General features: G+C 40.4%; 1 protein-coding gene across 1 annotated transcript; it reads right to left on the bottom strand.

Moving 5' to 3' along the window:
• Nucleotides 1-4315: 4315 nt before the first annotated feature.
• On the bottom strand, nucleotides 4316-12958 carry LOC106581668 (dopamine receptor-interacting protein 1). Its single transcript, XM_014163915.3, has 5 exons — nucleotides 12756-12958; nucleotides 9304-9828; nucleotides 6872-6961; nucleotides 4976-5110; nucleotides 4316-4739 (listed from the first exon to the last, which is right to left on the bottom strand). Exons 1-5 carry the CDS (start codon nucleotides 12839-12841, stop codon nucleotides 4556-4558), a joined length of 1020 nt encoding a protein of 339 aa, XP_014019390.1. The 5' UTR covers nucleotides 12842-12958; the 3' UTR covers nucleotides 4316-4555.
• Nucleotides 12959-13096: the final 138 nt, after the last annotated feature.

The following is a 13096-nucleotide window of genomic DNA, read 5'->3' on the forward strand; positions in this document are numbered from 1 at the left end:
ACTGGGTTACTAGTGTGTGTGTGTGTGTGTGTGTGTTTGAATCAAGGGTTGAAGGAGAGGTTAGGAAGGATAAGCAAACCCCAATGAATTCTCCTGAGAGTACTTTCCACCTGTCTGTTTCATCCTTGGAGAAATTCTGAGACCCCCCCCCCCCCCATGTTACAGCTTCTATTACATCATCCTGTGGTAGGGTCACACTTCATCTTTCTTCATAAGCATTCAAAAGTGACCCTGTCCCTCTTCACTGCTGGGTTTGTACGCTGCTAACTGGTGCTATATTCAAGATTCTCTTATTTTTATTTTATTTGTTCCTCTGTTACTGTTGTAGATGTTGGTTGTATACTAATGTATATGCCCCAATTTGACAAGCTCCCATGCAATAGACAGTGTCTTTACTTTGAGCCCCATGTTAAATTGAACTCTTTAGGCAGTCTATCGATACATTACTGATCTGATGCTTTCAGTCTTTAGCCCCAGGGATGCCATCCGTTAAGCTATGGTTTGCCTGAAACATTGTCCCTGCATTTAAAAAGTAGTGGATCTGGCTGCCCACTTTCACTGCCAGTTTCCTTACAAAGAAAGTCTGAGATTGCTGTGCTTTAATGGGTTAGGAACAAGCCTCTTGTTTAGCATGTGAATGATCCCTACACCCTCTCTGCTTGCTTGCCACCTCTCTGCTGAAGCATGTGTGAGGAGCTGCATGTGGCCAAGGCCTTCCTGACGAGCTCAGGGAAGAGTGCATATACACAGCCTCATGAGACGTGCCAAAATATGCTTTCACAAGTCTGGTGTAACTTTGCCACCTACAGACAGAGCTACAAATAGCCTTCCTCTGTGTGCCAGAATCAAAAGGGTTATTTTCATTGCTAATGTATGGTACGCGTGACATACCGCCCTGCTGTCATATGGAGGGGTGGATGCAGTGTTGTCTCTGTCAAGGGAAATTCTCACTGTCAAAAAGTCTTTGACAGACCAAGGGCATGGGGACAGAGCTCAAAGTGCCCCCCCCCCCCCACACACCAGTCTGGGTGTTGTAGTTTTGGGTCACTCTAAAGGGCAGGTAACATGAGGCAATAGAGAGCTGATGTGTAAACCTCAAGAGTCCCTGTTGGTCAGAATGAGAGTTGTTTCCTTGTATCGTACATTATAGATGTTTGCACATGTGGAAAACTTAAATGGAGCTCTGCATTGCACTTACCAAACTATTTGATACGTAGTGTAATTTCTATTTGTACATAGGTCTCGATTTAGGTTAATGGCATTTAGACAATGCAATATTGTTTTCAGTGGATACAATTTTTGCTTTGAATTTGGCTTCCTCAAAGTCAAGGTGTCTCATTGCTGTGATGTTATTACGTGGCATGTCTGTCTGTTCACATGTTTATACTGTCTGATGAAAGACCACTGTTATTCAAACCTTTGTTTTCCTCATCCCACTTGTCTTTGGGAACATTTCCAATGTGTGCCTGTCAGTTCACATGTACTAGGAAAAGTTTGCAGACAAATGCATTGTGTACTCCAGTAAAAATACCAGTTATTGTTTTGCATTTTTCACAAGTAATGTAAGATTGGCACAAAACTTTGACTGTGTATGGGTCTTGCTCTAAGCCATCTTATCTTGTCGGTCTCACCAGAGAGCAGCCTTGCAGTTACAGTACTGCAGTTTTGTGTGTTCTTCCATTTAACACACTTGTCAGTTGTGGTTACAAATGACAGTACACTTTAGCTCTTACCCTCTAACTTTACCTTGGACTATTTAGTCTTGCTCTAGCAATAAGAGGCCGAGTACGAGCTTGTCCAAACAAGCATGTGAGTTCTTCACTTGATGAGGACTCTTTTTCAAAATACTTCATTTATTTTTGGTTGAGTCTTAGGGGTAGTTAAATTGGATTTAAAGGTGCCATGGTTAGATGGCTGCTGCTGCTGGTTTTTTTTTCTCATCCTGGAATAGTGGGCTTTATCATTTCACACTGGAAACATCTCCAGCAATCCTGTCATTTTCTTTCTCTATGTTTTTTAAAGTTGTCACGGGATGCAAGTAAATGGTGAGCCATTTTAACCTGCGTGACTGTACAGCTCCTATTCTAAATGCATACTATTTATCTGCATAACTATGAAATGATTCTGTCATTTCTTCAGATTTTATTCATTTGGAATAATGTGAATGCAAATCCAACATTACAAACAAGCAATTGGGGAAATTTTACATCCTTGGGAGATCCTAAGATAGACGAACAGTGAATTTCTTGGGGGTGAATAAATGGCCATTTCATATAGTTCAAAAGGATCTAATACTTTTTATTTTAAACATTTGCCATTTATTGAATATTTCTTCCATTTAGATTGTGTACTTTTTAACTCTTGATGTTAGGTAAATGAGTCATTTGTCTATCCACAACAGGCTGGTAGAATGAGCCTGAACATCAGAACAGTGAAAATCACGCAGGCGTGATTGTCTGCAGCTACCATCTATTGTCAAGCAGTTGTTACACTAGCATGTAGAGAGAGGTTATCCTTGTGGGGATATTGAAAACCACAATGTTAGGGATGTATTTATACTGACTTATTTACTGCGTTGGAGGGAAAACTCATGGTCATACGTGGAATCTGAAAACGTCAAACTGCAAAATGAAGGGATATATAAATTTGTGTGAAGTTCATTTACTTATTTATCATGGCCTAACCATGTCTTGTTTTGCCACCTCTCACCAAAGTGCTTGTTTTAAAGAATGCAGAGGGAGTACTAATATCAAGTCTGGAAAAGACGCACTGCTGTCTCGTGTCTAAAAAAATAATAATAATTGAAACCGATGTCAATGTTAGCCAAATGAACACTGCTTCATTTACATTTCCCATGAGTGTGTCTGAAGGTGATATTTTTGAATTGTATATCCTGTGGATTATTACTGGAACTACAAGAACCTTGCTGTATTTTCCCCACATTTTATCATGCTTTGAACATTTTAGCCAGTTTATTTATTTGGTGCAGTTGTACCCTGTTAAAATGAATAAATGCCTGCTTTAAAGGTACGCTTTGTCCTTGTCTCTAGTTTCTTAGTTTTATGTACAACAAACCAACATACAAATGCTAGAATATAAAAATATTTGTATTGCTTTTTAAGACTTCAATGACTGCATAGAAAGAAAAAAAAACACCATTCAATACATGAACAAGGATTGTTGCTCAAAGACAGTTTCATTATTTAGTTCTGACAAAGATGAAATTGGCAGAGGTCAATGCTTAACATTACATTGTGCATATGAAGCCTGTGATGAGCAGTAATGTTATTTCCAAATGATCAAATGCATCACATTTGTATGCTAATATTTACTAATGCTTTGACATCTTGTTTAGATTGGAATGTAACAATTTACCTTATTGAATTGTGCAGAATAATTTGAATTCAGGGTATAATATGCTACTGTGAAAGGCAAGCACTCAAGAAGCACTTCTGTAACATCACTATGCTGGGGTACTTGTAAGTACTAGTAATTACTTACATTTAAGACAGAACTGATTTTATCCAATGATACATTGTCACACAATTTATACAAATATTTGAGCAGGTATTCATTTTAATACAAGTTAACGCTGTGTGACTCACTTCCAAGTTGAAGCCCAATGGACAGCTTAAAACAAGCAAGTAAATCAAGGATAATGATTGAATTTCCACAAAATGCAAATACTGTTTCAAATGTTTTTAAACAGGGGAAATAGTACAAAAAAAGCACCAGTTTGATCTGAGGTCAGGACTAGTATGCACAAATGGATTGTAGTAGATGAGTCCCGTACAATCTCAGATGCTTCACTAGTCTAGCCTACACCCTGTTGACAATTCTAAATCAAAGTTTAATTAGCTGAATTTGCTTCTCTGAAAAGTGCAACCACTTCCCCCAAGACAACCAAACACGCTGCAAGCAAACTCTTAATTTTTTTTAGCAGTAAAGCTATTTAAGGTTGAGTTGATTCTTCAATATGCATACCTCCCCAGAACTATTATAGTCCATGCATATATTCTTGGATTCCAAGCATGCCCAAAGAGAAGATGCACTTATCATTTTGCACAGTGAGTGTTTGAGGCAACAGTCAGGCAAAATGGAGCACATAATTCCAAAAAGTAATCTCAAAGTATAAAAACAAAACAAGGAAGTTGTTGACATGATCTCCTAAAAAGTTTGGAAATGTGGTATAAGCCTTTTCAAACTAGATAAAAATGTCATTAAATATGATTAGGTGATAAAAGTATCTGGTAAGAGCTCAATGAGTAATGGAAGACAAAACCATCGTGAGCTAAATGTAAGGTAACTTGGATACTACTTCTGTGAATGAAGGGCAATAAACAGGAAGGTGTTAGTGTGCAATTTTCAAAAGATGCCTTCCTATGAGTGTCTAGTATCTACCTCCTTCCTTCTGTGTCCTTACTGGACCATGGTGACACAATTGGGGTCAATTCCTTTTCAATTCAAGTAAATTTAGGAGAATTTATTTTCATCCTGAAATGATGGAATGAAAAATGGAATTGACCCCATCCCTGCTTGGTTACATTAGTGCATCTCATTTGTCTGAGGCGCGGATGTAGACAAGGGAAGAGAGAAGGAGGAGTTCAGGGGGCTTGTTTAACAGGATCAGGTTGTCGCTCCTCAGCCCGTCATAGTGCATCCAGTAGCCATCTATCTGGAAGGCTGCAGAGTAGTGATGCTCCTCCTTGTTGAAGAGTGTGGCGCCCTCCAGTGAGTACCTATGGAAAAGCAGAGAGTTGCAATTGGATTTTTCTGCATGTTGAAGACCATTCTCGCATACCAGAAATAGCTTCAAGAAATCGGTGCAAATAGCAAAGTACATGCAAGTAGGTGCTGTTTAAACAAAATAAAAACAGATAGCTAATCAATTACATTTAACATCCAGGGAGAAAAATAAACAGCACCTAAGACAATGAGGCTGGGATATGAGTCCTGCTCTACAAGATTTCTTTACCTGTGTTGGGATAGGGCTAGATGGTAGGGAACATAGGACAGCTCCTCAGACTTCCAAAGCTGCATGTTGAGAATGACAAAAGGAGGTGGTCCATGGCAAAAGACCCTCTGAGAGAACTCCCTCAACCCATTACACCTGAAGAACAGACAGTTAGTCAGAATCATAGAAAGAACATAAGAAAAGATGGTGATTCAACATTAAGTCTCTGAGGTGATTTGGAAAGCCACAGACAATCAACAATATAATAAAACTATTGGATTAAAAGCTAATGATCTGTAATAGGAACAAAAACAACATATATACATTCGGAAAGTATTGAGACCCCTTCCCTTTATGCACATTTTGTTACATTACAGCCTTATTCTAAAATTGATAAATAATTCCCCCCCCCCCAATCTAAACACAATACCCCATAATGACAAAGTGAAAACAGGTTTTAGACATTTTTGCAAAAAAACAGAAATACCTTATTTACACAAGTATTCAGACCCTTTGCTATTAGACTCAAAATTGAGTTCAGGTTTCATCCTGTTTCCATTGATCATCCTTGAGATGCTTCTACAACTTGATTGGAGTCCACCTGTGGTAAATTAAATTGATTGGACAGGATTTGGAAAAGCACACACTTATCTATATAAGGTCCCACAGCTGACAGTGCATGTCAGAGTAAAACCAAGCCGAAGGAACTGTCCGTAGAGAACCAAGAACCGATGGTCACTCTGACAGAGCTCCAGGGTTCCTCTGTGATGATGGGAGAACCTTCCAGAAGGACAACCATCTCTGTAGCTCTCCACCAATCAGGCCTTTATGGTAGAGTGGCCAGACGGAAGCCATTCCTCGGTAAAAGGCACATGACAGCCCGCTTGGAGTTTGCCAAAAATGCACCTAAAGGACTCTGATGAAACCGAGATTGAACTCTTTGGCCTGAATGCCAAGTGTCACGTCTGGAGGAAACCTGGCACCATCCCTACGGTGAAGCAAGGTGGTGGCAGCATCATGCTGTGGGGATGTTTTTCAGCGGCAGGGACTGGGCGATTAGTCAGGATCGAGGGAAAGATGAACAGAGCAAAGTACAGAGATCCTTAATGAAAACCTGCTCCAGAGCGCTCAGGACCTCGGAAGGTGACAGCACAACGACCCTAACAGGACAACGAACCTAATCACACAACCAAGACAACGCAGGCGTGAGTTCGGGACAAGTCTCTGAATGTCCTTGAGCGGCCCAGCCATAGCCTGGACATGAACCCGATCGAACATCTCTGGAGACCTGAAAATAGCTGTGCAGAAACGCTCCCCATCAAACCTGACAGAGCTTGAGAGGATCTACAGAGAAGAATGGGAGAAACTCCCCAAATACAAGTGTGCTAAGCTTGTAGCATTATACCCAAGAAGAAGCAAGGCTGTAATTGCTGCCAAAAGGTGGTTCAACAAAGTATTGAGTAAAGGGTCTGAATACTTATGTAAATGTGATATTTTAGTTTAAAAATTGTATAAATTAAGAAACATTTCTAAAAACCTGATTATGCTTTGTCATTATGGGGTATTGTGTGTAGATGAGGGGGAAAAAATTATTTAATAAATTTGAATAAGGCTGTTTACGTAACAAAATGTGGAAAAAGTGAAGGGGTCTGAATATTTACGAATGCACTGCACTAATGTATACCGTACATGTCGGAGTATCTTTTAATGTGTATATCAAACTATATTTTTGTCATGTAATACTGTATAAATACTGTATAAAAGTACCATGCATGTAAAAATGTATGAATAATGTATATGTAACAAAATGGCGATTAAAAACTAAAATGTAAAACCAATTTACTTTTGTCCTCCGGAGAGGGGGTGTGGTGGATAGGCCAATATATCTATATATATTTTAAACATTATGTCTCTCACCCCAGTTCTTTGCAGAGAATGATCTTGGGACAGAAGAACTCATCCACAGCTGACTGAATGGGATCTCTAGGGGGCAGCTCATGAGGAGGACTGGGATGGAAGAAAAAGGGTAAGAAGTCTAACTCTGAACACCATGTAGTGAAACCAGGTAAAAGCAATGATCCTTTGATGTCACTTGTTAAATCCACTTCAAAATCAGTGTAGATGAAGGGAAGGAGACATGTTAAATAATTATTTTAAGCCTCGAGACAATTGAGACAGATTGTGTATGTGAGCCATTCAGAGGGTGAATGGGCAAGACAAAATATTTAAGTGCCTTTGAACGGGATATATATATTTAACTAGTAGGCGTGTGCACCAGTTTGCCAAGAACTGAAACGCTGCTGGGTATTTCAAGCTCAACAGTTTCCCATGTGTATCAAGAATAATCCACCACCCAAAGGACATCCAGACAATTTGACAACTGTGGGAAGCATTGTAGTCAACATGGGTCAGCATTTCTGTGGATGCTGTCGACACCTTGTAGAGTCCATGCCTCAACAAATTGAGGCTGTTCTGAGGGAAAAGGCAGGGGAGGTTCATGCAACTCAATATTAGGACGGTGTTCTTAATGTTTTGTACACTGCGTATTTATAATTATCTCAAGGTAGTTCATCTGTGTCGTTTTCAATGGGAGCAAATAAAGCATAGTGGGTAGAACAAGCAAGGAGGGGGGCTGAGCAAGCACGCGCTAGTGAGATCCTATTGTCGCGTTCTAGCATGCATTTCAATATTTCTGTTAGAAAAATGTCTTCTCTGTGAAGTGCGCGTGTGCAATAACTAAATTCGCCCTTGCACTCCTTGTAAATCTACCTCATCCCCATAGTATTACTTACCCTCTTGCTCTTCTGCACCCCAGTATCTCTACTTGCACATCATCATCTGCACATCTATCACTCCAGTATTAATGCTAAATCGTAATTATTTCACCTCTATGGCCTATTTATTGCCAACCTCCCTAGATTTGCACATAGATTTTTCTATTTTTATTTTCTATTGTGTTACTGACTGTACGTTTGTTTATGTGTAACTCTGTGTTGTTTTTGTCGCACTGCTTTGCTTTATCTTGGTCAGGTCGCAGTTGTAAATGAGAACTTGTTCTCAACTGGCCTACCTGGTTAAATAAAATAAAAGGTGAAAAAAAATAAACGCAATGTTTTGTAACTTTGGCAGAGTGCACTAAGTTATGTAGACGTGCCTATGTTCTTAACAGATTGGAGTTTTGGGTACAGAAAACTGTATTGAGATTGGACTTTTTTTTTTTTTTTTCGATTAGAAAAATGGGCAGAATGTCGGCCCAATTCCATAGATGGGTTAGCTGACAACGTCATGAGAACGAAGCACACGCTACAAATGGGGCAGAAGTCCATGTGTTGTGATTCTGGATGGCCTGATAGTTAGTTTCTTGTTATGGTTGCTGTCACGTGGGGAGTCATAAATTGCTCGTTTGTTGGTTTCATCATGTTCTTGATACCACGTCTTGTTATGAGGTGATTTCATGACAATGCTAATATGGCAAAAATTTGCTAGCTATCTAACCAACAACTGTCGCGATGTATTTGTGAGACAAGTGCTCATTGTGCAAATTTATTTGTTTTCAATAAACATTGAAGACAAAATATATTGTTTACAAGTTGTCAACAATCTAAGCCAATCCTGTCTGTTTTGCCCAATAGCTGCGCAAGCGTCGGTTTTGTTGCAAAAAAAAAAAAACCCGTCTGTACTCTCCCACTGCTGGCCACACTGGGCGTCCTATCCTCACCATATTTGGTGGGGAGTGGAAATTCCAACCAGATGCTTCAGATTTATACATCCAGTGAAACTCTATCCACCACCGGTATCAGACTACATACATGTACTGTATTTACACTAACCTAATCCACGTAATCTCCAACCTGACAGAAATGTACCAATAACTAAAACTTAAAATAGCGGTTGGGATTTGGTAATGGGTACAGTATAATCCACTGTCGACATGCAGCCCACCGTGGGTAAACATGACTTTATAAGGCTCTGGCAGAGACTGGACCAGAGCTGTTTAGAAACCAACCACACTTCATCATTTCATACTATGATCATTAGAAAGCTGAACCTTATTTTAGTCAAGCAGCGTGTCAAGGGGGCGAAATAAAAGCCTCTTGAAGACAGAAGTGTAGACCAGCTGTCCAGAAGAATTAGCATTGCAAGCAATAGAGACATGGAAGGTCCTCCCATTTGAACTCATAGCTTTTTGGCTACCTTATTTATAGTGAATCGCTATTGGGTTTCATACAAATTAAGGATTACTGGTCTCTGATCAGAAGCTGAACAAGCTCTGGGAGATATAGTGTAAAGCAAATCCTCCCACACTGACCAGAAGTCAGATTTTGGCTTACAGCTTTTGCCTCTCTTACTTGATGTTGATGGTTTTCTGTATGAACTCCTGGAAACGAGCAGGACAGCTCCAGTTGGTGCACAGACTCTCCTGCATGGTAGACATCATTGTCTCCAAGTTCTTGGTGAAGTTCTCATGTTCGTTACCAAACAGGTCGATCTCCAACGCTGCATGGTGGATCACTGAGCGGTACTGCCTCTTGGACATCCTGTCCCAGATCCACAGCATCTTAACGGTGGTGTAGTCATACGAGTCCATCAGGTAGAGGAAATGCTCCACAAACTGCCTGCCCAGGAATATGCCCACCTCCCGGGGAAAGCTCTGGTTGTCTCTCAAAATGACATAAAGAATCATGAGGAACCCATCGATGGTGCAGGTGTTCTTTAGGCTTATCTTAACATACAGAGGGGTGCATGAGATGGCCTTCCTCCCTGCCCTGATGGTGTAGACGCCCCCCCATGGGAGCACAGGCCTCCAAAAGGAACGGTCCTCTTCATCATTGTTGTTGATGGATGCACGGATCTCCTCAAACAATGTCTTGGTCCTAGGGAAACAACATGAAGGTACGTTATCATTCGCTCTGGGTTGAAGTTACCCTTAAAAAAATTACTTATCCTTTACAACCAAATCAAAAAAATGTAAATGGAATGTTATAGAAGGGTCCAGACACTTTTTTTTCTTCACATTTTAGAGAAACTTACCCCTAACAGCATTCCCTCATTCTTGTTGTGTTGTATGGGGGCCTGAAAAAATATGAACAAAATCTCCCAAAACGTCCTTTTAGAGACGGCAAAGCTGTCAGTATTGTGATGCATGTCTTTTGATGTCGTTCCATTTTTCGTGTATCCTGCTGCTACAGGTAACTAGCAAAATAAAGGAAACACCAACATAGTGTATTAATAGGGCGTTGGGCCACCACAAGCTGCCAGAACAGCTTCACTGTGCCTCGGCACAGATTCAACAAGTGTCTGGAACTTCCTGTGTGGAAGCACCCCATGCTTTCAATATACACTACATGTCCAAAAGTAGGTGGACACCTCCTCGTCAAACATCTCATTTCAAAATCAGGGGCATTAATATGGAGTTGGTCCCCCCTTTGCTGCTATAACAGCCTCCACTCTTCTGGGAAGGTTTTCCACTAGATGTTGCAACATCGCTGCGGGGACTTGCTTCCATTCACAAGAGCATTACTGAGGTCGGGCGATTAGGCCTGGCTCACAGTCGGCGTTCCAATTCATCCAAAAGGTGTTTGATGGGGTTGAGGTGGGGGTTCTGTGCAGGCCAGTTAAGTTCTTCCACACCGATCTCAACAAACCCTTTCTGTATGGACCTTGCTTTGTGCACAGGGGCATTGTTATGCTGAAACAGGAAAGAGCCTTCCCCAAACTGTTGCCACAAAGTTGGAAACAGAATCGTCTAGAATGTCATTGTATGCTGTAGTGTTAAGATTTCCCTTCACTGGAACTAAGGGGCCTAGCCCAAACCATGAAAAACAGGCCCAGACCATCATTCCTCCTCCACTTCACAATAACAGCACTTACAGATGACCGGGGCAGCTCTAGCAGGGCAGAAATATTATGAATTGACTTATTGGACTTATTTACATCAGATGACCGGGGCAGCTCTATCAGGGCAGAAATATTATGAATTGACTTATTGGACTTATTTACATCAGATGACCGGGGCAGCTCTATCAGGGCAGAAATATTATGAATTGACTTATTGGACTTATTTACATCAGATGACCGGGGCAGCTCTATCAGGGCAGAAATATTATGAATTGACTTATTGGACTTATTTACATCAGATGACCGGGGCAGCTCTATCAGGGCAGAAATATTATGAATTGACTTATTGGACTCATTTACATCCTTATTGACTTATTACATCCTATGACGGTGCCATGTTGAAAGTCACTGAGCTCTTCAGTCTGGGCCATTCTACTGCCAATATCTGTTTATGGCAATTGCATGGTTGTATGCTCGGTTTTATACACCAGTCAGCAACGGGTGTGGCTGAAATAGCCGAATCTACAAATTTGAAGGGGTGTCCTCATACTTTTGGCCATGTAGTGTACTTTATATCCCTCATTTACTCAAGTGTTTCTTTTTTTTGAGCAGTGACCTGGAAAATGGACCGAGAGGTAGCGCTCGAGTCGCAACAAAATGGAATATAACGTTGCGGATAAAGTTTGGATTTACATAATTTCGTGTACAATAGCTAAAGAAATGCATCACTACACTGACAGCTTTGCCGTTTCTAAAAGGATGTATTTGGGTGTTTTTGGAGCCTTTGTTCATACTTTTCGGGGGCCCCCATACTACACAAGGATGAGGAAGTGATTTGCTGTTTGTGGTAAGTTAAAACATGTGAAATCACAAAAAAAGCTGTCTGGACCCTTATAACATACCATTTACATAAAAAGAAATAATAGAAATGTGGTTAAAAAAAAACTCCCAAAAAACACTTATCCTTTAAGCACAGTTCAATGATCAGCTTATACCCTCCTCAAATCCTTACCTTCATCTTCTTTATGATTAATAAGGGTTTACCTGCATGGGATTGGTTAAGGAAGGTATTCATAATTTACTAAACAATTAAAGTTACATGAGTGTGCATAGCAATACATCCCTCATGCCAGGGGTCATCCCATCTTGAAGCAAGCCAACAGTCAGATCTGAGGATGACATGCATAATTGCAATGCAAACCCTGGTAGCTAGTTACATAATGCATATTTAAAAAAAATATGATAAATGTTTAGTCAGCATAATTTAATAAATCGAATTGAAGACTAACATGGCAGCTAGCTATAATTAATGCTCTCCTGCATGTAACTTCGATACTTTTGACATTCAATTTGCAACACACACTGGGGTGTGATCAGTCCAAACAGTTAACAACAACTAAAACGAGAGTATCTATTGGACAAATGCAGGTAGGTCCCTCCCCGTTTCGTTCGCATCCGTTTAAGTAACGTTTTGCAACAGAATCAGGGTTTGACTAGTCTGCTGCATAAATTCTCCTGACCTGCAGCTTTTTTTCCAGATTTGACATTTACGCATCAGGTTAGGAGAATTATGTTAAGGTTAGGAAAATGTTTAGGGCTAGCTAAAATACAAAAAAAAAAACAATCAACTTTGACGTTAATTTGATAAAAGCAGTATCCCTTCTAGCCATTACCACATAACCAGCGTAATGAATACGCCCCTGGTATACACCAGCTGCTAGTAGACGTTAGCTTAGCAGACCATCTAACGTTACTAGCTAGTTTGCTAACTATCTCCATTGTAACTAGTACAGTCTTCACCCCCCCGTTTTAGTGCCTTTAAGTGTGGATGCAATATTGCCAAATGTTGATGTCGGATTATCAACCAATGTTTTCAAAGATGTATTGGTTGGTTAGTCTAGCGAGCTAGATCACATGCAAGTTAGCTTAGCAGCAGCTAACTAGCAAACGTTAGTAACGTTACCTTTCAATTTGCAGACTATCTTCGGTGCTCGAAATCAGGGTTTTGAGGTCTTCTGTTTCGGTCAAAATGCAGAATTTGCTCTCCATCGTTCTCTGTATTTCTTCATGTCTTAATTCAGGCCAACAGCCAGAAATCTCTCTCTATAACCCTCGCGAAAGCTTGGCACTCAGCAAGCTTCAAAACATCCAGAGCAATGTCAAGTTACGCCCATTGCTTCGTCGTGACCACGCCTATAAACAGTGGTTGGTTTACGCCCTTCATCATCAATTCTTTCAGCAATTCAATGCTGCCACCTGCTGTCTGAGACATTTTTGCTTTTCATTACATTTTCTTTCCAACGA

Source organism: Salmo salar, chromosome 01, assembly GCF_965601325.2.
Source record: "Salmo salar chromosome 01, fSalSal1, whole genome shotgun sequence".
Classification (NCBI taxonomy): Eukaryota; Metazoa; Chordata; class Actinopteri; order Salmoniformes; family Salmonidae; genus Salmo; species Salmo salar.